Source organism: Schizophyllum commune (assembly GCF_000143185.2).
Source record: "Schizophyllum commune H4-8 unplaced genomic scaffold SCHCOscaffold_2, whole genome shotgun sequence".
Taxonomy (NCBI): Eukaryota; Fungi; Basidiomycota; class Agaricomycetes; order Agaricales; family Schizophyllaceae; genus Schizophyllum; species Schizophyllum commune.
In genome coordinates this window covers 3,543,125-3,564,365 of record NW_026089539.1, presented here as the reverse complement: position 1 = coordinate 3,564,365, position 21,241 = coordinate 3,543,125, and the positions used below count along the sequence as shown (strand labels likewise).

General features: G+C 57.4%; 10 protein-coding genes across 10 annotated transcripts; 5 read left to right on the top strand and 5 right to left on the bottom strand.

Moving 5' to 3' along the window:
- Nucleotides 1-38: 38 nt before the first annotated feature.
- SCHCODRAFT_02486418 (FAD/NAD(P)-binding domain-containing protein) lies at nucleotides 39-5,227 on the top strand (the record flags this gene model as incomplete). Its single annotated transcript, XM_050342857.1, has 25 exons — nucleotides 39-153; nucleotides 202-247; nucleotides 304-407; nucleotides 466-551; nucleotides 604-1,011; nucleotides 1,062-1,206; nucleotides 1,256-1,341; nucleotides 1,393-1,504; nucleotides 1,555-1,631; nucleotides 1,681-2,073; nucleotides 2,122-2,212; nucleotides 2,247-2,454; nucleotides 2,829-2,959; nucleotides 2,986-3,031; nucleotides 3,089-3,192; nucleotides 3,249-3,262; nucleotides 3,315-3,338; nucleotides 3,387-3,758; nucleotides 3,809-3,953; nucleotides 4,007-4,092; nucleotides 4,140-4,251; nucleotides 4,307-4,383; nucleotides 4,433-4,825; nucleotides 4,876-4,966; nucleotides 5,025-5,227. 25 exons carry the CDS (start codon nucleotides 39-41, stop codon nucleotides 5,225-5,227), a joined length of 3,669 nt encoding a protein of 1,222 aa, XP_050202499.1.
- A 65-nt stretch (nucleotides 5,228-5,292) lies between these two features.
- Nucleotides 5,293-8,195, bottom strand: SCHCODRAFT_02613287 (uncharacterized protein). The gene is made up of 8 exons (XM_050344588.1): nucleotides 7,776-8,195; nucleotides 7,607-7,721; nucleotides 7,069-7,556; nucleotides 6,833-7,017; nucleotides 6,574-6,781; nucleotides 6,185-6,526; nucleotides 6,004-6,134; nucleotides 5,293-5,953 (listed from the first exon to the last, which is right to left on the bottom strand). Exons 1-8 carry the CDS (start codon nucleotides 8,116-8,118, stop codon nucleotides 5,420-5,422), a joined length of 2,346 nt encoding a protein of 781 aa, XP_050202498.1. The 5' UTR covers nucleotides 8,119-8,195; the 3' UTR covers nucleotides 5,293-5,419.
- A 137-nt stretch (nucleotides 8,196-8,332) lies between these two features.
- Nucleotides 8,333-10,339, bottom strand: SCHCODRAFT_02490142 (uncharacterized protein; the record flags this gene model as incomplete). The annotated part of the gene is made up of 3 exons (XM_003038346.2): nucleotides 8,333-9,946; nucleotides 10,007-10,114; nucleotides 10,181-10,339. The coding sequence occupies 3 exons, from the start codon at nucleotides 10,337-10,339 to the stop codon at nucleotides 8,333-8,335; spliced, it is 1,881 nt and encodes a 626-aa protein (XP_003038392.1).
- Nucleotides 10,340-10,581: 242 nt separating this feature from the next.
- SCHCODRAFT_02613283 (uncharacterized protein) lies at nucleotides 10,582-11,310 on the top strand. Its single transcript, XM_003036988.3, has 6 exons — nucleotides 10,582-10,654; nucleotides 10,706-10,744; nucleotides 10,795-10,827; nucleotides 10,879-10,903; nucleotides 10,955-11,053; nucleotides 11,109-11,310. The coding sequence occupies exons 1-6, from the start codon at nucleotides 10,603-10,605 to the stop codon at nucleotides 11,185-11,187; spliced, it is 327 nt and encodes a 108-aa protein (XP_003037034.1). The 5' UTR covers nucleotides 10,582-10,602; the 3' UTR covers nucleotides 11,188-11,310.
- Nucleotides 11,311-11,968: 658 nt separating this feature from the next.
- On the top strand, nucleotides 11,969-13,050 carry SCHCODRAFT_02663686 (uncharacterized protein; the record flags this gene model as incomplete). Its single annotated transcript, XM_003036989.2, has 3 exons — nucleotides 11,969-12,044; nucleotides 12,362-12,683; nucleotides 12,840-13,050. The coding sequence occupies 3 exons, from the start codon at nucleotides 11,969-11,971 to the stop codon at nucleotides 13,048-13,050; spliced, it is 609 nt and encodes a 202-aa protein (XP_003037035.1).
- Nucleotides 13,051-13,779: 729 nt separating this feature from the next.
- Nucleotides 13,780-15,351, bottom strand: SCHCODRAFT_02613276 (phosphatases II). The gene has a single exon (XM_003038347.2). It carries the CDS (start codon nucleotides 15,314-15,316, stop codon nucleotides 13,991-13,993), a length of 1,326 nt encoding a protein of 441 aa, XP_003038393.2. The 5' UTR covers nucleotides 15,317-15,351; the 3' UTR covers nucleotides 13,780-13,990.
- Nucleotides 15,337-15,873, top strand: SCHCODRAFT_02487947 (galactose-binding like protein; the record flags this gene model as incomplete). The annotated part of the gene is made up of 3 exons (XM_050342887.1): nucleotides 15,337-15,374; nucleotides 15,429-15,510; nucleotides 15,559-15,873. 3 exons carry the CDS (start codon nucleotides 15,337-15,339, stop codon nucleotides 15,871-15,873), a joined length of 435 nt encoding a protein of 144 aa, XP_050202497.1.
- SCHCODRAFT_02613271 (glycoside hydrolase family 92 protein) lies at nucleotides 15,827-19,324 on the bottom strand. Its single transcript, XM_003038348.2, has 15 exons — nucleotides 18,973-19,324; nucleotides 18,898-18,916; nucleotides 18,779-18,846; nucleotides 18,323-18,728; nucleotides 17,838-18,273; nucleotides 17,716-17,789; nucleotides 17,652-17,661; nucleotides 17,455-17,594; nucleotides 17,217-17,381; nucleotides 16,983-17,151; nucleotides 16,776-16,929; nucleotides 16,630-16,724; nucleotides 16,420-16,579; nucleotides 16,288-16,368; nucleotides 15,827-16,234 (listed from the first exon to the last, which is right to left on the bottom strand). Exons 1-15 carry the CDS (start codon nucleotides 19,139-19,141, stop codon nucleotides 15,900-15,902), a joined length of 2,481 nt encoding a protein of 826 aa, XP_003038394.1. The 5' UTR covers nucleotides 19,142-19,324; the 3' UTR covers nucleotides 15,827-15,899.
- A 54-nt stretch (nucleotides 19,325-19,378) lies between these two features.
- On the bottom strand, nucleotides 19,379-20,142 carry SCHCODRAFT_02174849 (uncharacterized protein). Its single transcript, XM_050341977.1, has one exon. It carries the CDS (start codon nucleotides 20,018-20,020, stop codon nucleotides 19,616-19,618), a length of 405 nt encoding a protein of 134 aa, XP_050202496.1. The 5' UTR covers nucleotides 20,021-20,142; the 3' UTR covers nucleotides 19,379-19,615.
- SCHCODRAFT_02459677 (FMN-linked oxidoreductase) lies at nucleotides 20,019-21,176 on the top strand (the record flags this gene model as incomplete). The annotated part of the gene is made up of 5 exons (XM_003036990.2): nucleotides 20,019-20,142; nucleotides 20,192-20,290; nucleotides 20,341-20,877; nucleotides 20,924-21,033; nucleotides 21,084-21,176. Coding segments are annotated over 5 exons (963 nt in total), but the record flags the coding sequence as incomplete, so codon positions are not given.
- Between the last annotated feature and the right edge of the window lie 65 nt (nucleotides 21,177-21,241).

Here is a 21,241-nt window from a genome sequence, read left to right as displayed (position 1 = left end):
CAAGTGCAAGGAGTGAAGGTCGTTCATCAGTCGCCATCATGGGTAACAGAGAAGGCGTACCTCTGGCTTCCGTTGATCGCGAGGAAGCTGTCGCTGAAGACACGCCTTTCCAACTGGGCAATTTCGCCATCGACGACCCGCGTCCTATGAAAGGTCAGGGTCTGCTTAGCTCGAGGTCGCCGTTGGGCTGACACAAACCAGTGGTTGTCATTGGCGCAGGATATTCTGGGGTGATAGCAGGCATTCGGTGAGTCACTGACGCGCTGTCAAGGCTGTCGCTTTAGTCACCACGCTGGGATATAGCTTTCGTCAATATATTCCCAATCTTGACTTAACGATATATGATGCCAACGCGGGGGTCGGCGGGACCTGGTACAGCAATAAATATCCCGGTCTGGCGTGCGATAGTAAGTCAAGCAAGAACCTCCATTGTGCTGGTGCTCATAGTTCTTGCGTAGTTCCCAGCCATGTGGTACGTCCTACAGAGTATCAGAATCATCGTTGCACAAGTGCTGAATTCCTTCCGGTATCAACCCACCTTTGCGCCTAACGTACGTGGATATCTCTTTGGCCAAAATGCTTCTGATAAGCTCGGCCACATAGCCCAATTGGTCCAAATTCTACGTACCCGGTCCCGAGATCCGCGAGCACATCGAGAACATGGTAGAGAAGTGGAAGCTCATGCCGTATATCAAACTTCGCCATCGGCTCGTGCATGCGCAATGGGACGAGGCCAAAGGAAAGTGGATGCTCACCATCCGCGTCGTGCAGGAGCAGGCCGGCAAGGACAACGCCAAACCCGAGGATGCGATTGAGTTTCAGGACACCGCAGATGTGCTCTTCACCGGCTTTGGTATGCTCAGTCGCTGGTCCTGGCCTGACATAGAGGGTCTACGCACGTTCAAGGGGCCTGTAATCCACAGTGCGCAGTGGGAGACTGTTGATGGCGCGGAGACCTGGGAGGATAGCGTCAAGAACTGGGGCGACAAGCGTGTCGGCGTTATTGGCGTGGTCGGTGACCGATAAGCGTGACGCGTAGCAATTGGCTCACCTTGTTGCAGGGTTCGTCGGGCATACAGATTGTACCGGCGCTGCAACCTCGCGTTGGCAAGCTCGTCAACTTCGTCCGCGGCAAGACCTGGATCTCGGGCACTTTCGCTTCGAACACATTGCAAGCGTTAGCGGGAACCCAGGCTTGCGACAACTGTAAGCCTTCACAATCGGATGCTCAACAATCGCTTACCTTCCGTCATAGATGAGTTCACGCAAGCGGATAAGGAACGCTTCCAGGACCCAGTGCAATACATGCAGTTCAGACGCGGCATGGAGATGGAGAGCAATGTAAGCTATTATACGGAAGTGATGGCTGCGTGGGCTTCATCTATCGTATAGGCAGCCTATGCGGCGACTTTGCGAGGAAGCGAAGGCCAACTCGTGGGCCGCAAGGAGTTGAGAGAGATCATGGAAAGGAAGCTTGCGAAGAAGCCCTGGATAGCTAAGCATCGTCAGTTCGTCGCTTCGTCGCTCGGGTATGATGTACTTACCAAGCAATAGTAATACCCGAATTCGGCCTGGGTTGTCGCAGGCTCACGCCTGGTCCTGGTTATCTCGAGGCGTTGTGCGAGGATAACGTCCGCAAATATCCTTCAGAACCACTTATATTCCTCACGCTCGTCCCAGGTTGACTTCGTCGCGTCGCCGATCAAGCGTGTCACCGAGAACGGTGTCGTTACCGAGGATGGAACAGAGATAAACTTGGACATCCTGATCTGCGCCACGGGCTACGATACGTCTTTCCAGCTTGGGTTCCCTTTCATCGGCAAAGGCGGCGTCGACTTGAAGGATAAGTACACGCCGCATCCCAGGACTTATCTCGCTGTTGCAGTCGACGGCTTCCCGAATTGGTTCCAGTCTTTCGGTCCCAACTCAGGCGGCGGGTCGGGATCACTGACTGCCACTATCGAGGCGCAGATTGGGTACGCTGTGAAGGCGACGGCAAAGCTCCAGCGGGAGCGGCTGAAGAGCCTGGATGTCAAGAAAGAAGCAGTGGATGACTTCGATGAATACCTCGAGGTAAGGCTCACGAACACGCGGGAAGGTAGTGTCTAACTGCAGCTGCAGGCCTTCTTTCCGAATAGCGTGTTCAGTGAGACGTGTAAGTCATGGTACAAGAATGGCAAAGCCGAGGGCCGTATCTGGGCGCTGTGGCCAGGTAAGCCCCTGCATGATGAACCGTTGTGCGCCAGCTAAGTCTTCCCGCCGGGACGAAGGATCGACGCTCCACTTCGTGCGAGCTCTTGAGCACCCTCGCTGGGAAGACTTTTCGTATGAGCCCCTCGAGAAGATGGATCGAAATCGGTTTTATTGGCTTGGTAATGGCGCGACTGGAGCGGACATGGACCCTGCCGGTAACAAAGCCTTCTATCTGGATAACATCGATGTTCCTCCAGGTAAGTAGCCGCTCTTCGTAGAAAGAAAGTGCAGTGATCACGATCTTCGCTAGTGCCAGAGTGAGTCGTGGATCGTCGTTCACCTACCAAGAAGGGCGACCTTATCGGTAACCGTTCGACCCGGTCAGGTATAAGCATTCAAAGCTCGTGTACACGACAGTCGGCTGTAGATGGCGATACCTTACACTAGACCGCCACCTTGATACGATCTAGCGGCGCAATCCAGCCAAATGTTCTATCCATCTGTCACTCTCGTCTTTAGGGCGGACTAGACTGCGACGTAATACCGAGTATCGCACCGTGAGGCGAGGTATAAAGCTCAAAGGATAGCAAGCGCAAGGGTCCATCTTGCATCCTCATCATGCACACTGTCGCAAGTGCGCACGGTGCCTCGCCTAACCGAGATGGAGTCGCGCTCGCACAGAACAGCTCTGGCTTCCGTATGGGCAATTTTGCTGTTGATGAGCCTCGTCGCATGAAAGGTGACCTGCACCCGAGGGATTTTCGCTGTATGTGGAGACTGAGGACAGTGTAGTCGTTGTCATCGGCGCAGGATACTCTGGCATCATTGCCGGAATTCGGTACGCATGATCACTCAGAGTCAAGAGATCGAGGGTCGTACTTACCGTGTCTGGGAGTTTCCGCCAGCACATCCAGAATCTTGACCTCAAGATCTACGAAGCGAACGCGGGTGTCGGTGGGACCTGGTACACCCATAAATATCCGGGGCTTGCTTGTGACAGTGAGTGCCCCGTGAGGCGTTACCGTGGCCCCTTACTAACTACAGGACTTCCAAAGTCCCAGGTCATGCAGTACGTTTCTGATGCCCTATAGTCCCATTAGTTCGCAACTGAAGGGATACAGTATCAACCGACCTTTGATCATAATGTAAGTGTATTGCATGAGCATGAGTTGCACCATCTAACATGTTTTCAGCCGGACTGGTCTCAGTACTATGCCTCTGGGGCAGAAGTCGGCGCATACCTCGAGCACATTGTTGACAAGTGGAAGCTCATGCCCTACATCAAGCTTCGCCACCGCCTTGTTCGCGCGGAATGGTCAGATGAGTCAGGCAAGTGGTTACTCACGTTCCAAGGTCCCGACGGGGCCAAGATACGTGACGTCGCGGACGTGCTCTTCACGGCTGTCGGAATGTTGAGACGCTGGTCTTGGCCCGATATAAGTGGCCTGCGAGCATTTGGCGGGCCCGTGATACACAGCGCCCAATGGGAAACAGGCCTTGCAGATACGACCTGGGAGCAAAGCGTGAAAGGGTGGGCAAACAAAAGGGTTGGAGTGATAGGTACTGTAAGTGCGACTGTTCAGTCTGCGGGTTTCGCATGGCTAACTCCAAGTAGGGATCATCCGCGCTCCAGATTGTTCCAGCCCTGCAGCCTCACGTCGACAAACTCGTAAACTTCGCGCGTGGCAAGACCTGGGTGACGGGTTCCTTCGGCGCGAGCGTACTCCAGAACTTGACCGGTCAAGCGGCCTGCGACAACTGTGAGTGAATCTACTCGTCGTGTGACGGTCTTCCCGACTTGAGCCTGGTGCAGATACGTTCAGCGACGAAGACAAGCGCAAGTTTCATGACGCAGAAGAGTATCGCAAGTTCAGGCGCGACCTAGAAAGGGAGGTCAATGTAAGCTGGATCGCCTCTTGCTGTACTCCCTACTCACTACGCTTAAGAGTGCCTTCAAGATGGTGCTGCGAGACAGCGAAGTCCAAGTACAGATGCGCGAGCAGCTGACGGAGGTGACGAAGAAGCGATTGGAGAAGAAGCCGTGGATCGCTGACCATCGTGAGCAAGCATGCCGCGCAGTCGTGAGGGTGGTTCAGCACTGACTCGGCGGCAGTGATCCCCGAGTTCGGAGTCTCGTGTCGTAGGCCGACGCCAGGCCCCGGCTACCTGGAAGCTCTGTGCGAGGACAATGTTAGTCCCATTGCCTGCCATTCTACTATCCAGCTCACCTGAGGGGCAGGTCGACTTCGTGCCATTCGGCATCCAATGCGTCACCAAGGACGCTGTCATCACTGAAGATGGCCAGACGATTCCTCTCGATATCATTGTCTGTGCGACGGGTTACGACACCACCTGCAAGCTCGATTTCCCTCTCATCGGCAGAGGAGGCGTCGATCTCTCGGAGAAATACGAGCCGTATCCCCAAACGTACCTAGGTCTCACCGTCGACGGCTTCCCCAACTGGTTCCAGTCCTTCGGCCCCAACGGTGCTCCTGGCGCAGGATCGTTGGTCCTCGTCCTTGAGAAGCAGGTCGACTACGCAGTGAAGGCAACGGCGAAGCTGCAGCGCGAGCGTCTGAAGAGTATGGATGTCAAAAAGGAGGCGGTGAACGACTTCGACGAATATCTGGAGGTGGGTTCGGTTCATCAACAGTAGTGACGTGTGAACTTACCACATGTCAGGCATTCTTCCCGACAACAGTCTACGTCGACTCGTGCAAGTCGTGGTACAAAAATCGCGAAGCTAATGGTCGCATTCGCGCACTGTGGCCCGGTAAGAATAGGTTCCTCAGGGATCAAAAGCATCGAAAGCTGAGCGAAGCCGCGTTCAGGGTCTAGCTTGCATATCGTTCGCGCCCTCGAGCACCCTCGGTGGGAGGACTACTCGTACGAGCCACTCGATGGAACCCGCAACCGCTTCCACTGGTTCGGCCACGGCGGGACTGTCGCAGACATGGATCCCACCCGCGCTGACAGGGCATTCTATATGGATAACATCGACTATCCTCCTAGTAAGCAATCCTTCGCATCTTGACGATGGCGCGCACTCACAAGCATATTTAGTCCCCGAGTAAGCAGAGAGCTATCAAGGACGGACTTAGCACAGACAGAAACAAAGAAGTCCATAGATGCCTACCAGTTTTAATGTACATGACGCGCGAAGAGTTAGTGCTACAGTATACTGTCCGTGCAAGTCCACGTCTAAACCTCGTCCTCGCCTTGTCTATCAGATCATCCCATCATGCTGCGCAACTGCCCGATGCGCAGAGCTCGAAGGCCGCTGCGTCGAACGCGGCGGAGGCGGCGCCGGCGTGCGCACACCCCGCCGCTCCCTAGGCGGGGTTTGCGGCACGCCCCCGCTGCGGGTGGACCCCGGCGTTGTTGGCCTATACGCGCCAGGCGTGGTCGAGCCTGCCGACGACACTGGTGTCCTGCGCGAAGATGTCGGCACGGGTGACGATGTGTTCGACAATCCCCCTGGCATCGGACGAGGTGCGGCGACACTGCCCGACCTCGAGCGCGATGTGGGCGGTAGGGCTGGCACGTCGGGTACGTCGTCCGGCAATGTCATAGCTGATGTCGCCGGCGATCGGGTATTTGGCGTCGATGAAGGGGTGAGGGAAGCCTCAGAGCCTTTCGTGTGTCGCGCATGAAAGGCGAAGTGGGCTGGTATAGGTTTAACGCTGCCAGTTTCCCGAGGATGCTCAAGCAATAAATCATCGAAGAGGAATCGAAAGTCGAGACCGTATTCTTGCAATAGCTAGTTCAATGAGGTCAGCACCTATGCTGCGCGCACTAGGAGGGACATACCTTTCGACTTTGCGAGTACGTGATGGTCATGCACTCATCTACAACCTTTCGCTCGACGTCCGGGCTGTAGACCTGTTTCCTGAACGCCTCGGCGTAGCCCTCGATTTGGTGCCTCGCCCATTCGATGAACGCTGTCGGGAAAATCAAGACCTACGATGTAGTTTCTAGTGGTACGACGTACCGCTAGCCGCCTCATTGTCTTTGAAGCTCGCCAAGAACCAGTCTGCCGTATGCTTGATCGCAGTGAAGGTCACGACTGCGAGATCTCCAACATAGGCACCGACATGGCCCTCGAAGGGTATCTTGCGGACCAACGAACGCAACACCTGCGTGCGCATATTCAAGAAGGTCGACCGCGCAGCCGGGCCGGCCTCCAAGCGCAGAAGCCACGATATGAGGGCGATCACGGTAGACTTGCGGTTTGAGGGCATAGAAAGGGATTGAAGCAGCGCAGAAGTAAGCTGGGAAGACAGGATGGGTAGCTTCGTTGCCAACGAAGGCATCATGGACGACTTCGCCTTGCCTAGGTCTGGTCAGCTGGGAAGCATAACGGGTTTTAGAGAAGCTTACCTTGCTCAACCAATGTCACTGCCTTCTCCCATTCCCTCAGCGCGATGGCGACGGTCAACTCATCCGCCCATTCGCCCACCCATCGGCCGTCGCGTTCTGATTTGTCGTTCGCGGAAGACCCAACGTTCACACCAGCATTGCGCGCGAGGTCCGCCATCCAGTCGTTCATGGGTGGTAGGCGGTCGGGGTTAAAAGCCATGGATGACCGCTGTATGATGAAGAGTCAATGTGTAGCAACTTGGAAGACCAGTGTACGTACGTCTGCCCCAGTCCACATACTCTTTCGCCTCTCATGCTCGCCTTCCCGCTCCTTTCGCCTCTTATCCGCCAACTCCTCAGCAACTTGACGGAATTGGGACAGCAATGCCTTCTTGTCCGCTGGTGTATCCGTGCGGTAGACATTGGTTTCCTTGCCGTGTCGGATTTTGAACACGTTCGTCATAGCTAGAGGAAAGTGAGCTTCGTGCAGAGTGAATACACTGGGGAAACGCTTACTCGGGGAATCCTTCGTGTCGAGGACCATCATCTCGTTCAACGGCCAACATTTCTCCGCAACGAGCTTTCCCTCGCTGATGCTGCCTCCACGCGTCTCTGCAGCTGCTGTTCGTCGTCTCCGGCGTGCGACCAGGACAAGATCGTCCAGAATGACGAACTTGACCTTCCCCACGACCTTGTACGTTGCCGCATTCAGCGCCGCCACGCCATCCATCTCGTTCACGACGTGCCGTCCTGGTGTCGTCGGTGCAAACTTGGCAGAACCTTCGATCTGCGCGTGCAGTGCCTGCATCTGGTTGAAGTACATGATGCGCAGGTCCGCGACTGAGGATCGGCGGAAGGTGGACATGGTCGAGCCATTTGTGGAGGGGTCGGGGATGTGCAAAAGGGACGGCATTGACTTGTACTCCGAGAGGGACTCTTTGAGCTCCAGCATTTCGTTCTCAAGTGTAGATATTTCCTTCGAGATCTGCACAAACTCCGCGTAGCTGTACGTTGCATCAGTATATGCATTGTGCACACGAGCGAAACCACGCACTTGTTGAACACGTTCCGCTGCAGCTCGACCGCCATATCCCCCTGCGCGCGGCGCAAAGAAGACTGCAACGACTTGATCTCCGCCTCCGTCGAGTTCGCCAGCTTCGACTTGAGGTCTGCATCGACGATCAGCAACTACGCGGGCCGACACCCTCACCCTCCCAGCTTACAAGCATCCGCATCGAAGTTATCATCGTCCAAAATCTTCTTGTCGTCCTCCTTCGCCTGCTTCTCCTGCGCCGCCTTGTCCTTCGGCTCACGCACCAGTTCATCTTGCTCCCTGAACGCGCGCGGCGCGCCCATGCCCGCGGGCAGGCTGGGTACCGCGGGGATCCCTCCCACCGGTGTCGGCCCAGAGATCTCTGCATAGCGCATCGACATGCGCTTCTTGATCTTGTCGTCGACGCGCGACTTGCGGTCGCGGGGCACGGCAGGCTTGCCCAGCTTGGTACCCGAGCGCTGCGCTTTGCGCGGTGGCGCCTGCGACTTGCGGGTGCGCAGGGAGGACTGCATGGTGGGTATCCCGTTGGCAGAGGTATCGAGGAGGGTATAGGTACGAAGAGTACGTGGGTGATGGACGCGAGAGCAAGGGACCGAAATGGCAACTGTCGCCGCACGTGGGGTGGGTCTACAACTTCCGTCGCTGCTGGAGACGCGGTTCCTCCAGCGATTTGGCTACATTAAGTGTTTCGTGAAGTTCTATCCAGATACGCAGGTATATAAACAATCACTCGTCCACTATCCCTCGTCTTCCCAGCATCGGCCACTCCCCTGCAGGTGACGGACTCTCCGGCACCATCCCCGGCACCTGCCCATACCCAATCGTATCCTCCAGCAGCTCCTCCCCAAGCATCCGCAAGTTCCCATCCGGCCCAATCGACTGCCTAACATTGAGCGGACCTGCACGCGCCCCGAACAGCGTCGACGTATCCCCCCGCACACCCTCGTCCGACGAGGAGTCCGAGTCCGAATCGTCGTCCACGCTCGTTGCCCACTGCCGCGCGAAGGGGTGGACGGGCTGCGCGAGTGCATCCGGCGGCATCTCGTCGTCCATCGAATCTGATGACGAGCGCGAGGAGATCGAGTCAAAGGAGTCGTCGCCAGCATTGTTGGAGGCCATCATGAAGGCCGCGCCGGGCTGTACAGTCGCGTCGATGAGGTCGTCGTCATCCGAATCCGAGTCGTCGTCCACGCCGCGCCGCTGGAAGTTGAGCGGGATGGGCCCAGCGACATCCCCAAAGGACGTCTCGGCTTCTTCAAGTTCGTCTTGTGGCTCTTTTTGGGGCTGGTGTTGCTGCTGCTGCTGTTGATACGGCTGGTCGTCGTACGCCTCCATGCGCTGCATCATGCTCTCCAGACTTGTGTCGTTCGTCACGCTGGACTGCGACTCTTGCTGCTGGTGGTATCGCGACAGCGACGAGGGTACCGACGGCATCGAGCTCACACTCGTCTCCGTGCGGCTCTCGTACTGGTAGCTATATTGGTACCCGCGCTCCGCGCGCTGGACATCACTGACCAGATCGCGCGTAATCCTATCCACTGCCATCCTCCCCGGCGTTCTTCGCACTGAGCGCGGTGCGCGCGCAGGAGACATCAGGACGGGCGGCGACATCCCAGGTGGCAGGTCATCGTCGTCCGAGTCGTCATCGGCAGCAGTATAGGTTCGCTCGCCACGCCGTGGTATAGCCAGCCCGGCCTGTCCCAAGTCCACCACACCATTCCACTTCTGCGGCTCCGGATTCCGGCTTGTGAATGGGTTGAGGTGCGCAGGAATGGGCGTCTTGATCTTCTGTCGTGACCGCGATGGCGAGGCATACAAGCCAGGCGTCGTCGATTCCGGCATATATGTCTTGTTCCGGAGAATGCTTCGTAGTATTGGTTCTTCTCGCTCCTTCCCCTTGACAGAGGTAGGAATGAACGTCCGCTCCTGCGTCGCCGTAACATTCAAGCGCGAACGTTCGTCCTCCTCCGCCAAGCTACGCAAGTCCCGCGACATGCGCACCATCGGGGACTCCAGCGACGCAGCCCATGAACTATCCGTAGACTGTGTCGTATTGGCCATCTGCGCGCGCTGCCTCGCCGGAGTGGACGATACGGCGGCCTGCGCGGGAGCAAAGGACATCTCCGTCGACGCCATACTCTGATCGTATCGCGACTGCGGCGCCCTGGAGGTGGAGGGTTCATCGTACCCCTCTGACGGGGCCGGCGACTCTGGTACGGGAGGAGGCGCCGCAGAGGCCTCGGATTCAGCCTGTACGGATGGATCTTCGTGCACCGTCTCGTAGTCATCGTATGCCGGGATGCGAATCTGCGCAGCCTGCTCGTAGAACGAGGTCCAGAACTAGGTGGTTTAAAGTGTAAGTAAGTTTTATTGACTTCATTACAGCGAACGCAAACCCACCTTCGCAGCCTCCCTTGCCGGTTCGGTGGCGGTCCCGTACCGCTTGATCGCAGGTAGAATCTTGTTCATCAACAAGCTATGGATCGTAGCAAAGTTCTCGTCTATGTTCTGTTGGGTGCAGAAGTAGGAATGGGTCAGTAGGGGGCAAAGTCCTCAGGGGTTCGTAGAGCGCACCTGCAGCTTGAGTGTGATCAGCTGCTCGATTTGCTCGATCTGATCTGTTACGGAGGCTGTGGTGTCTAGTCCTGGGACGTCTATTGACGCCGGATTGGGGTTTGGCTTCCATCGGGGAGGGGGCTGGCGGATGGGTCTTCTTGGTGGTAGGTCCGCCATGTCGTTGTCGCGTGAGACGTTGTGTGTAGACGAGAGGTGGACAGTGGTTGTCAAGCAAGGTGCTGCGTTTCGCGGGACTTCGCGTTGCAAGGTAGAGCGCTGCGAAGCTCGCGTATATAGGGCTCTCAGAGATGGGGTGTATGAGAAGATGAGCGTTTAGAAGGCGCGTCCGGACGCGTCGAGACGTGACAGTTTACCAGTGACACATCGTGACAAGCATGAACGGAGGACCGGTCCGATCCCCAGGCTTGACGTTCTCCGCCATGTCCAACACGCACAAAGGCGACGACCCTCGCGATGCCTCATTAGAGACGCGTCAGTAGCATCAGCTCGAAGAAAACAGCAGCTTTTAACTATTTAATGTAGCTTTCAGGCTGCCTCATACATGGTATTCTGAGAACGGTGGTATGCAACGTTCGTTGCGCTCCTCTTTTATCATCGTTAACCCCCCTCAGACTTGTTCGGCCAGGCTGGCGTCATGCTTTCTGGTGCGCGAAGCCCCTCCTTCCAGCTTGCTCAATCTGACTTATCTCCCCCAGGCTTGATTGCCGTCACGCGCAACCCGTACGCCCCATCTCCCCTCTCCCTCCAGCTCCACCCCTAACTCCTCATCAGCTACCTCGGCTGGCCTATCGCTTTGCTCAGCTTGAACCAGTACCTTAACAGCCACCCAATGCGCACGAAGGAGGGCTCAAGCGGCTTGTCGAACGTTGTGTGCGTGTATCGCGCTCCCCCTCGTGATCTCCCCACTGACTCGCCCGCTCTACAGCCTGTGTGCCTGCGCCGTCATTGCGTCTTACGTCCCCATGTTCATGCTGCAAAAGGCCCCACAGACGCAGGCTGCTTAATACAAGACTGCGCGCTCCCCATAATGAAAAGCCCGAGTGTGTCGGTGTTGCCTCCGGAATTCCTGAACAAAGTCCAGCAAGTCGTCAAGCATCTACTCGTCGTCGCTAGTCACGAGCACCTTCTATCCAAGTCTGGTCCACGTCAATTACGCTGACCCCGTCATGCGTGAGATCCCGCGTACAGCGTAGCACACACATCACCCTTCGCGACGTCCATTGCGCGTACCTTCCTTCTCCCGCTTCCATCAGTGATAGGCAGTCCAGACAGGCAGAAAGCATCAACAAAGAACAAACTGTAACCAGTGTGCTATCGCAATGAGACCTGTACTATGTAGACAGCAGAACGTAGCCGAAAACAACACTTCGCCACGACGATGGCGAAGGGTAAGAGGAATAATGTATAGACTGACCCCAGCCGCCGCCTCAGCGCCCTGCCGGCGGGGTGGGCGGGCTTGGTCTGTACAATGTGTAGAAGGAAGGACGAATGTATGTGTGCATGAACAATGAATAATGGATTCGGACTGCGGGTGGTATGGGTGAGATGTTGATTCTGTTCACAGGAAGATCGACACATACGAGCAAGGAGACGCGTCGATCACATCTCTCGCGTCATGACTCGTTATTTCTTCAGGTAGAGGGGCTGCCTTCTACCAGTCGCTGCAGCCGGGGCAGCCAGCTGCTTCCAAAGTGTCGGGGATCTGGGGAAATAGACGTTGAGCTGAAGAAGTCCACTGCTCGCAGTTGATCACACACCGGTGCGGCAACAACCGAAGCGGCGACCATGAGCGCGACAGCAGCAAAGAGGCGTGCAAACTGCATGATTTCCGATACGCAGGCGCTGGACGGGGCTGACGAGGGTGCGGGGTGTAGATGCGGGTGTCGTTGGCTGGTCCGCGGTGGCAAACGGAGGGTGAAGAGGGACCTGCGATCGCGCGGGGGGGGAGTGTAAATGGGCCGCCCGCGCCAGGAACGCCGGGCACATGGTTTATGCAATCGAATTTGACGCTCCTGACGTCTTGTGCGCCGCCCCGATCCAGATAACGCGGCCTCTGGCAGATGCGCGTGCCGTTCCTGACCACGATGCGCCCTATACCGCCTCCGGGCCCATGGGCAGAGGCCCCGCGGGCCTCTAGCGCGGCGCGGGGCCCGCCGGTACGCTGCTCGCATCCCGTAGATCACCTCCGACGCGGAGAGCGCCACTCCTCGACGAGCGGGCGAGCGACGTCGCCGCTGTCGCGCCCTGACGGCGGCCAAGCGAACGACTGCGCAATCTGCGGCTGGCGCGCCCCCCGCGCTCGCGATCACGCGTTTTTCATTCAGATCGACTCCGGAACATCGCGCGTCGTGCCGACGAATCATACCGACCCCTTCGTCGGTACTTCCGGACGCGGCGGCCCAAGGTTCAAGGCGACTTGGAAGGGCTTGTTCCTTGCACCCACAACAGAAGAGCGATCCCCTTCGACAGCTGCAGTCCACCTCGAATTCATTGGATCCTGGTACGTCGTCCTAGTGCAGCGATAGTGGCGCAAGTCGCGACACCGACGTCCCGGGGAACGGTTGGCATTGATTCCGCTGCTGCTCAACTCTCCTAGAAACTTGATAGCGCATCCCAAGGCGAGATAGAGCTCCGCCATGTCGTCGCTTTCGTCTAGGAAGCGACGTCTTCTCAAGTGGCAAGAGTTGGCCTCCACTCGTCTCGTCCGTGGTCGGGCCACTCTGTCGACCTTCTTCGATGCACGCAAGCCGGTCTTTGTACCCCTTGAGGTCTCTCGACCTCCCCAGTATACGCACGCCGACAAACAGGCGACCCCGATGACGGACATTGGAGGAATCAATACGGACACTGCTGCTGGGCATATTTGAGGCGTAGGCACTCATTCGAATATCCACCCCGCGCCTTTCTCGGGCGTACCATTGGGCCTTCCACTTACTCACAAAGACCCTTTCGATTCGATCCTCGAGCGTATTTACGCAAGAGCGTGGCGAATCATTGGTGCTGCGGACCCCTCGACACCAACAGCGACCTTCTACAACGAATATGTGGCAAGCTCACCTTTCGTCTCTCACCTAGGGCGGGCGCATGCTGGAAATACCCTCACCGCGGACCTGACTTTTTCGCCCTTACTCTGGACACCTTGGATGTCCCTTCCCCTCAGGCTGGACTCGTCTTTCGGGGGTTATGTCGGCGTCGGCCGTATTACCTATATGGGTCGTGGACTTCATTCGTGTGCGTGTGCCTCGAAGATGCTCTAACCCTGGGCGACTGCAGCTTTCTTTGGTCGCGACCACTCTCGTCCGGCAGCGCATCTCACGCTGGAGGGAAAAGAACTTCAAGGCAGGTGGCGCGTCCATTTCCGCAAGTAACCTGTACCTCGTCGGTGGTCCCGTGAGCCCATTACTCTAGCGCGAGGTTATCACCGACTACTTGCAGCACCGGCCCTAGGCTTGTCTGGAAAGCCACGTTTGTCTGCGCCAATTACGATACACCTCCTCAACCACACCAAGGCATCTCGCGTTATTTTCCTCGGAGATGGCCACTTACATATCATCCAATACCAACCTCGGAAGGAGATACTTACGGATCGACAATCCTTCGATGCACAATCTGTCAAGCTTGTGATTGCAGGCATTCGTCTGATGGACAAAACACGTTCGAAATGCTCTACCGGACAAGATAAGCGCGCTCTCCAAATACAGTTTCCCTATCAGACACAGCAGATCGGCAGGCAAAATACGATAGGTCCATAGCCGATTCGGAGGCCTCTCGACCCACTGCCTCAACTTCAGGTATCAAGAGTCCCAATCAAGCACGGCTGCCCCGACTCTCCAGCGCATCCTTCAGGATTTCGTAGATCAGCAGGATCTGCTCGTCACGCTGCACCATCCCGGGCCTCTGGTCGCGCAATGAATCCACCTCCTGCGCCACCATATCGTTCTGCAGTGCCCCGGACAACTGCAGCGGCCCCAGCGGCGATGGCGCTGGTGCGAGCGATGGTGGCGTGGTGCGCGCCGGCGGACGCAGGACGCCGAACTTGCGGAGGAGGGAAGAGAGCGCGATGAAGGAGCCCGTGCGCCCGATGCCGGCGGAGCAGCCGGCTATAATGGGTGGGTCGGGGTCGGACGCGGCTTGCGGGGCAAGGGAGGTATCCCGGTTTGTCTCGTCGACGAGGCGAGCGAATTCGAGGAGGGATGCGCGATCCTTGGCTTCGGGAACACCGTGGTCAGGCCAGGTGGCATAGAGGAGGTGTTGGAAGATGATAGGCGCGGAGTTGCTATCACTCCCATACTCATCGCCGTTGGCTTGCTGCTGGGAGATGGGAGTGATAGAGATGATGCTCCTGACGCAGTTGGCCTGCTCGATCTGCTCGCTCTTGACTAGAGCTACCTTGAAGGATGGTAATTCGGTTTCAGGTTCTGGAGGGACAATGATGGTTTGGCCGACGACTTCTGGGAAGTATGGGTGCGCCTTTCGCCGACCGCCCTCCATGTTCTGTGTAAGCTGCACGACAGTGCGCACGCGCGTCGGGGGAAGGTCCTCGCGCTGCAGCACCCTAACCGGCTCGGTAATGAGACTGAGGAATGCATGCGAGGTGTTTGGTAAAGGCGCTTGGGCTGCGATCCACCACTTCCCGCCGAATTTCTCCAACACCCAGCTTGCATTCAAGTAACGCTGGCGTGAGGGGTCGTCGGCAGAGGGCGCGGTGACGCGCGTGCGATCGTAGGGTTCGAGTTGGATGTACCGATTATGTTGTTCATTGCATGGGTTGCACCCTACGGTCACGGCGTAGTATTCAAGCCTCTCGGGCTTGACCTCGAACGCCTGCGCAGAGTCCACCCAGATCGCCTCCATTGGAGTGAGCGGCTTGATAGATGGATCGCGCTCCCGCTCGGCGGCTTCACGCGACTGAGCGCGCGCAATGTCGCGGCTCAGCTCGCGCTCCATGAGAGCGCCAGTGACCTGCCTGAAGCCCTCGGGTGTCAATGCACGCCGGAGCCATGGTTGTGTCGAGGGCGGCATCGTAGTGGTGGAATGTTGAGATCGCTTGTTAACGTCGTCACCCATCGCGGGGACAAAAGGAGGCCTGCATATGGAAAGTAGCTGCTGCAGCCGCTTGGCTTTCCCCGTCATCGCGCCCGCTGTACTCCCCGATGGCGACGTCGCTGCTGACGAAGGACACGGTAATCAAGTGCGTACACGTCGTGCGCAGGTAGTACGTACAGCACGCTCACGATCGCGCCAGGGTCAGCTCGACGCTCGACAAGTCCGTGGGCAAGAAGAATCTTATCGATGGCAGTCCGGAGACGTGTTGGACATCTCAGCAGGTGTGTATAGAGTTCGATGCAGTAGACTGCGGCTCACACGGGCTCTAGGGCCTTCCCCAGTATGTCCAGGTGGTCTTTGATCGCCCGGCGAAACCAGAGACCATATCCCTCACCTTCCAAGGCGGCTTCGTGGGGAAAACTTGCATCGTGTCCGTCACGCAAGGAGGGTCTAGCGACTGGCAGGAGATGACACGCATCTACCCTGAAGACGTCAATCGGCAGCAGACCTTCCCCCTCTCCACCGATCTCGACTTGTCCCAAGGTGCCGAAAGGCTGAGGCTAACCTTCGATGAAAGCACCGACTTCTTCGGCCGCATCACTATCTACGACCTCAAGATACTAGGCTCCTTCGTGGCCGCCTAATCGCGTTCATCGTGCCGGTCCTTTCTTCACCGCGACGTCGCAAACCCGCCTGTCGACAGACTCTCGGGAAGCGCGCCACCGCAGTTGTCCGCCGCCGCCTTATCCGCCGTCAGCGTGATGGTGATATTCCCACCCAGCCGGAACGCATCGTAAAAATCAAGATGGCACCGCGAAGGTAACTCCTCCCCGTTGATCGCGACGCTCTCGACGTAGGCGGCGACACCATCAGGAATGGTCTGTGCAACGGACTTGGGATCGAAGTTGGCGACAGTGACCGTCGTGCTGACGTTGAGATACGCGTTGTGGATGGTGTACTTGGGCACGAAGGGCGAGAGGATCAGAAGCTCGGTGGTAGAGGGCACTGGGGAATAGGAGATGAGGCAAAGATAAGCGCGGGAGCCAGTCGTTGCATACCTGGATATAGGCCCAGAATGTGGAAGGTCAAGAGGGAGGACATGGCAGCCTGGTCGTCATTGCCAGGCAAGCCAGCGGGTGCTAGAAAAACGCGTCAGCTAAACCGCTCCAGCGATGTTGACGTATACCCACTGATGCCAAAATTCTCAAACACAACTTCACGGACGCGATCCACCGACTTCGTTGGGCGATCCGCATAGTGGTACCCTATGGGCGTCTGGAACGAAGGTTCGTTCTCTGCTAGGTAGTAGCCAGCCTCAAAGAAGTGGTCGAGGCGGTCGACGAAGGTTTCCTGCCACGAAGATCATGAATCTCGCCCGTAAAACCACCATCACAACGTACATTGCCACCCATGAGCTCGATGAGATACGCGGTGTCGTGCGGGACGAACCACGCATACTCCCACGACGAGGACTCGTAGAAGCCGTTGGTGTTGCCTACTCGAGCGTCAGGCGAGAAGGCGGATGTGCATAGCCAGCGTAACTCACCAGCAGTCAGCGAGCACTCCCGATTCGAGTTGTCATCCTTCAGCGAACAGTGGATGGGATCCGTGTAGTTGAAGTCGCCGTTAGGAAGGCGCTTCTGAGGGAAGCCCTTGAATCCATCGCTCTCCACGCTCGGGTCCCAGACGTTGCGGTACCACTTTGCAAGCATGCATCAGCATCTATATCTATAGGATATCGAGCAATGCGCACATAAGAGCGGTTCGTATATTCCGCCAAATCTTCGTCGTGTCCCAACAGCTGCGCCACCTGTCGGATCCCGAAGTCCTCGAATGCGTACTCGAGCGTGCGACTGCCCTCGCGCGTCTGACGCCCGACGCTGGACGTGTCGAGGACGCCGGCGGGCACGTAGCCGTATTGCCTATGAGAAAGGTACGAGTCAGTAGTAGGCTCATGACATGATTCTATTGCATCACGACCACTCACTTGTACACATTGATCTGCCTGCCGTAGATATTCCACTCCGGTGGGTTCTTCTCGCCATTTGTGAGTACAGCGGCGTAGAGCTCCTCGAGGTCGATGCCGAGCGCAGCCGCTTCGTTGTGGTAGTGCACGGCGAAGTGCGAGAGGATATTGTCGGCGGAGGAGCCACTGTAGGACGAGGTGGTCAGCGCCTATACACGGTGGCACACGCTTGTCAATGCGAGATAAGCAGGGAGCGCACCCTTGCGTCCAGCCTGGAAGGTTGTTTGCGCGAGTCTCCGGCAGCCATCCCTCTTTGCGCCAGCCATCGATGTAGGAGTCGACAATCTGGGCAAACTCGACAGGAGAGGTGAGGGCCATAAGAGGGTAGAAGGTGCGGTACTAAGAATAGAGAGGCGTCAGTAGCGTAACGTAGACCACGGCGAATGCGAGGCGTACAGTATCCCAACTAAAGTGCAACGTTAGATGGGTTTTGAATCATACTCGAGGCGCAGAACCTTACCTAGCATAGAACGAGTCGAAGTACTGTGATGTGGTGCCGACATACTTGCCCTGCGTCTCGCCAGTAGCATTGTTCTGTGGCCACTCCAGTACGCGTTTGTCTCCCAGGACGTAAACACTCACCGGAGTCAGGTTCGAACGATACAACGCCGAATACAGCATCTCCGTAACATTCGCAGGCGTGCCACCCACATCGATCTCGATGCGACTCAGCTTCTCGTTCCACAAACCCCTCGCCTCCGCCCACACGTCCTCGAAGCTCTTCTCCCCGATCTCCTCTTCCGCATTCGCGCACGCCTGCTCCGTCGATACGAAGGATACGCCCACGCGGATGGTGATTTCCTGTGCATCGCCAGAGTACGAGAACAATGCGCCGGATTCGTACTTGTCGCCAATCAGGGAGCGAGTGAAGTTCAGCTGCGTCTGTCCGAGGCCTTTGGCGTCAAGGCCGTAGGCGTTGGCCGTCCAGACGCCGTATTCGTCGAGGGTTTGGTTGTTGCCGGGGCCGAGGAGGTCGTAGCAGGCGAAGGCTTGGTAGTTGAAGGAGCCGGGGCCGAAGCTGCGTAGTGTGTCAGGGTTCCTTTTCCTATCAACGAAGGCATACATACCTCGACCCATAGCTGCCTCCAATCGTCACCCTTCCCTTCTCTGCATCGATATTCAACTGCCCCCCAGCAAATGACCCAGGCAAATCATTCGCCAAGTCAAGCACAAAATACGGCTTCGCGCCCTCCGGGAACGTGAACCTCTCCAAACCCGCCCGTCGCGTCGCCGTTGCCTCCATCTTGATCTCATTGCCGAGGGTGAGAGCGAAGTAGCCCGGCGCACCGTCGTCGGTGTCGTTCTTGCGGTAGCGCTCGCGCGCGGCGAGGCGGGTGGTGCAGGTGTCGAAGCCAGAGGGGCAGAGGAGGGGCATGATCTCGAAGTTGCCGTAGGTGCCGGAGGAGGAGCCTGTGCCGCTGTCGTGGAGGGGGCTGAGGCCGCGGACGCGCTCGGCGGGGTCGGTGATGTAGCCTCCAAGACATGAGTTTTCAATAAGTAGACGTGCAACCCATGATACACACCTGCGGGGGCGTAGCCCGTCATGTCGGTGGTGATCTTGGCCACGCCGAAGGGGACTGATGCGCCGGGGCTGATTCGCGTAAAAGCCTGATTGGGTGCATATTGACAAGACATCGCTCACCAGACATCGCCATAGTTGTCTACAGGGAACACTTCACTTCAGCAAGCACCGATGAATAACAAGAGCGTCACTCACCAGTTCCGATGAAAACATTAACGAAAGACGTGTAGTCGGGGTTCGTCTCGTTCGCCGCAGCCTCAATCGCGGCAGAGATACGTTCTTGCAGCTCGGGCGCGGGCTGGGCGTAAGTAAGGGATGGAAGGAAGGAGAGCGCGAGCCCCAGGAGAGCTGGGGAGATTGCCATCGTTCTGTCTGTGCCGCAGGAGAAAGGGAGAACCTGAAGCGACGAAGGGCGACTCCGCGCATATGGACCCTATATAGTGCCCTCGACGCGTCTTCGACGGGGCACATGCTACCGTGCGGATGATGTGAACCCTGTGATAAGCGCGATGCGGCGACGAGGCGGCCTGTCCCCTGTATACACTCGGAAGTACGGGGAGAGGGCAATAGTGTCTGAGTGTCGCCATTGATGACGAGGGAAAGCAGAAGAGAGCATCTGCGGCAACGTTCTTCCAGGTCCGAAGTCCGTGGACATGGCCACACCTGCGAGAGTCCGAGAGCAGTGCTATTAGGGTGCAAACGACAGATATTGAAGACCCAAGCTTGTCGTGTGAACCGGAGTTAGAAGCCCTTGACGGCCATCTACTGTTCCTTTTCGAAGAATCGCTTTATATTGGCGTCTAGACGCGGTCACATTGACCCTTCAGATTGCGGCAGTTTAGTAATTCGGATGTATACGTAGCAATAGGGAAGTCCCTTGCGGTTCATGTTGGCGGAGCAGGACAAGATATCGGGCAGCATCCGGAGAGCAGGACATGACCGTTGGAACCAAGGTGTCGGCCATACTCCGTAGCACGTGGAGCCGTGGATTCCGATTTGGGAACATGGCCGCGTCTTCGACCTTGTTCTCGGCGTGTCTTCGACGCTCGCCTATCCGGCCCTCAAGCAGAAAGCCCTCTGAGACGACGAGACTTACAATCAGAGGCTGCACTGAAGACCGACCGAAAGCTCTGCTGCCTTCCAGCGATCGCGTCGACCGCGTCCGATCAATTTGATTGCGCATGCCGCTTCTTGCCTTTGTCCGCCACCGCGCCTTTCGAGTCCACCTCTTCCCTCCCCTCATGGCCCGCCGCCCGCACTCCACCTCCCCCGAGCGACCGGCGAAGAGAATGAAGATGGACCGCCTCACGCCAGACGACTACCGCAACGGCATCTTTCTGGCACCCATGGTACGGTCCGGAGCCCGTGCGTTTCCCCAGCGAATTTGTAGACGCGGGCGCTTACTTCTCCACAGTCCCTACGCGCCTGTTCGCTCTCAAGCATGGCGCGTCCTTGGTGTGGGGGCCGGAGATTGTAGACAAAGCCATCCTGCACGCCGAGCGCGTCGTAGATCGTGCGTGACTCGTCTATCCCATTCCCCCTCTCACTAACGAGGCCTTGCAGCCGACACCGGCATCATATCCTACAATGGCAAATCTCGCTCCATCTACCAATGCTCCCCCGTCGAGAAGCCCTACCTCATCTACCAGATCGGCTCAGCCGACCCCGAGCTCGCCGTGCAAGCCGCCAAGGTCGTCATGCACGACGTCTCCGGCATCGACCTCAACTGCGGCTGCCCGAAGCCCTTCTCCACCCACGCAGGCATGGGCGCCGCACTTCTCTCCACGCCCGACCTCCTGTGCTCAATCCTTAGGGCTCTGAGGGAGGCCATGCCACCCGAAATCGCGGTCTCATGCAAGATTCGGCTGTTGTCGACGCAGGAGGAGACATTGGCGCTGGTCGGGAAGATCATCGAGACGGGCATCAGCGCGCTCACAGTGCACTGCCGCACGCGGAGCATGCGCGATCGCGACGCCGCGATGATCGAGCGGTTGAAAGAGATCGTAGATTTCGTTAAAGCGAGCGGAAAGGATATTGCGGTGGTGGAGAATGGGGACTGCAAGGGATACGAGGATGCGAAGCGGATACGGGAGATGACGGGTGAGTGGGGATGGGCTTCTCGATATACAAGTGCTAACGATCCCAGGCTGCGACTCGGTCATGATCGCGCGGGCGGCAGAGTCTAATCCTTCTTGCTTTTCCCCCACTCCCCTTGTCGATGTCGAGAAGACACTCTACCCTGCGTACATTCGTGTCGTACGTGCTCCTCCTTCCCTTCTACCCATTCCAACTCACCTTCCTCCCAGGCCAAATACGTCAACAATCCCTGGCCCTTGACAAAATTCTGCGTCGGCCAGTTCAAAGGCGCGCATATCGAGACATCGAAGAAGGGCACGGTCGATCTCCGTACACAGATCTCGAAGGCAAACAGTTATGACAAAGTCGAGGATATTGCAGGAGGGTG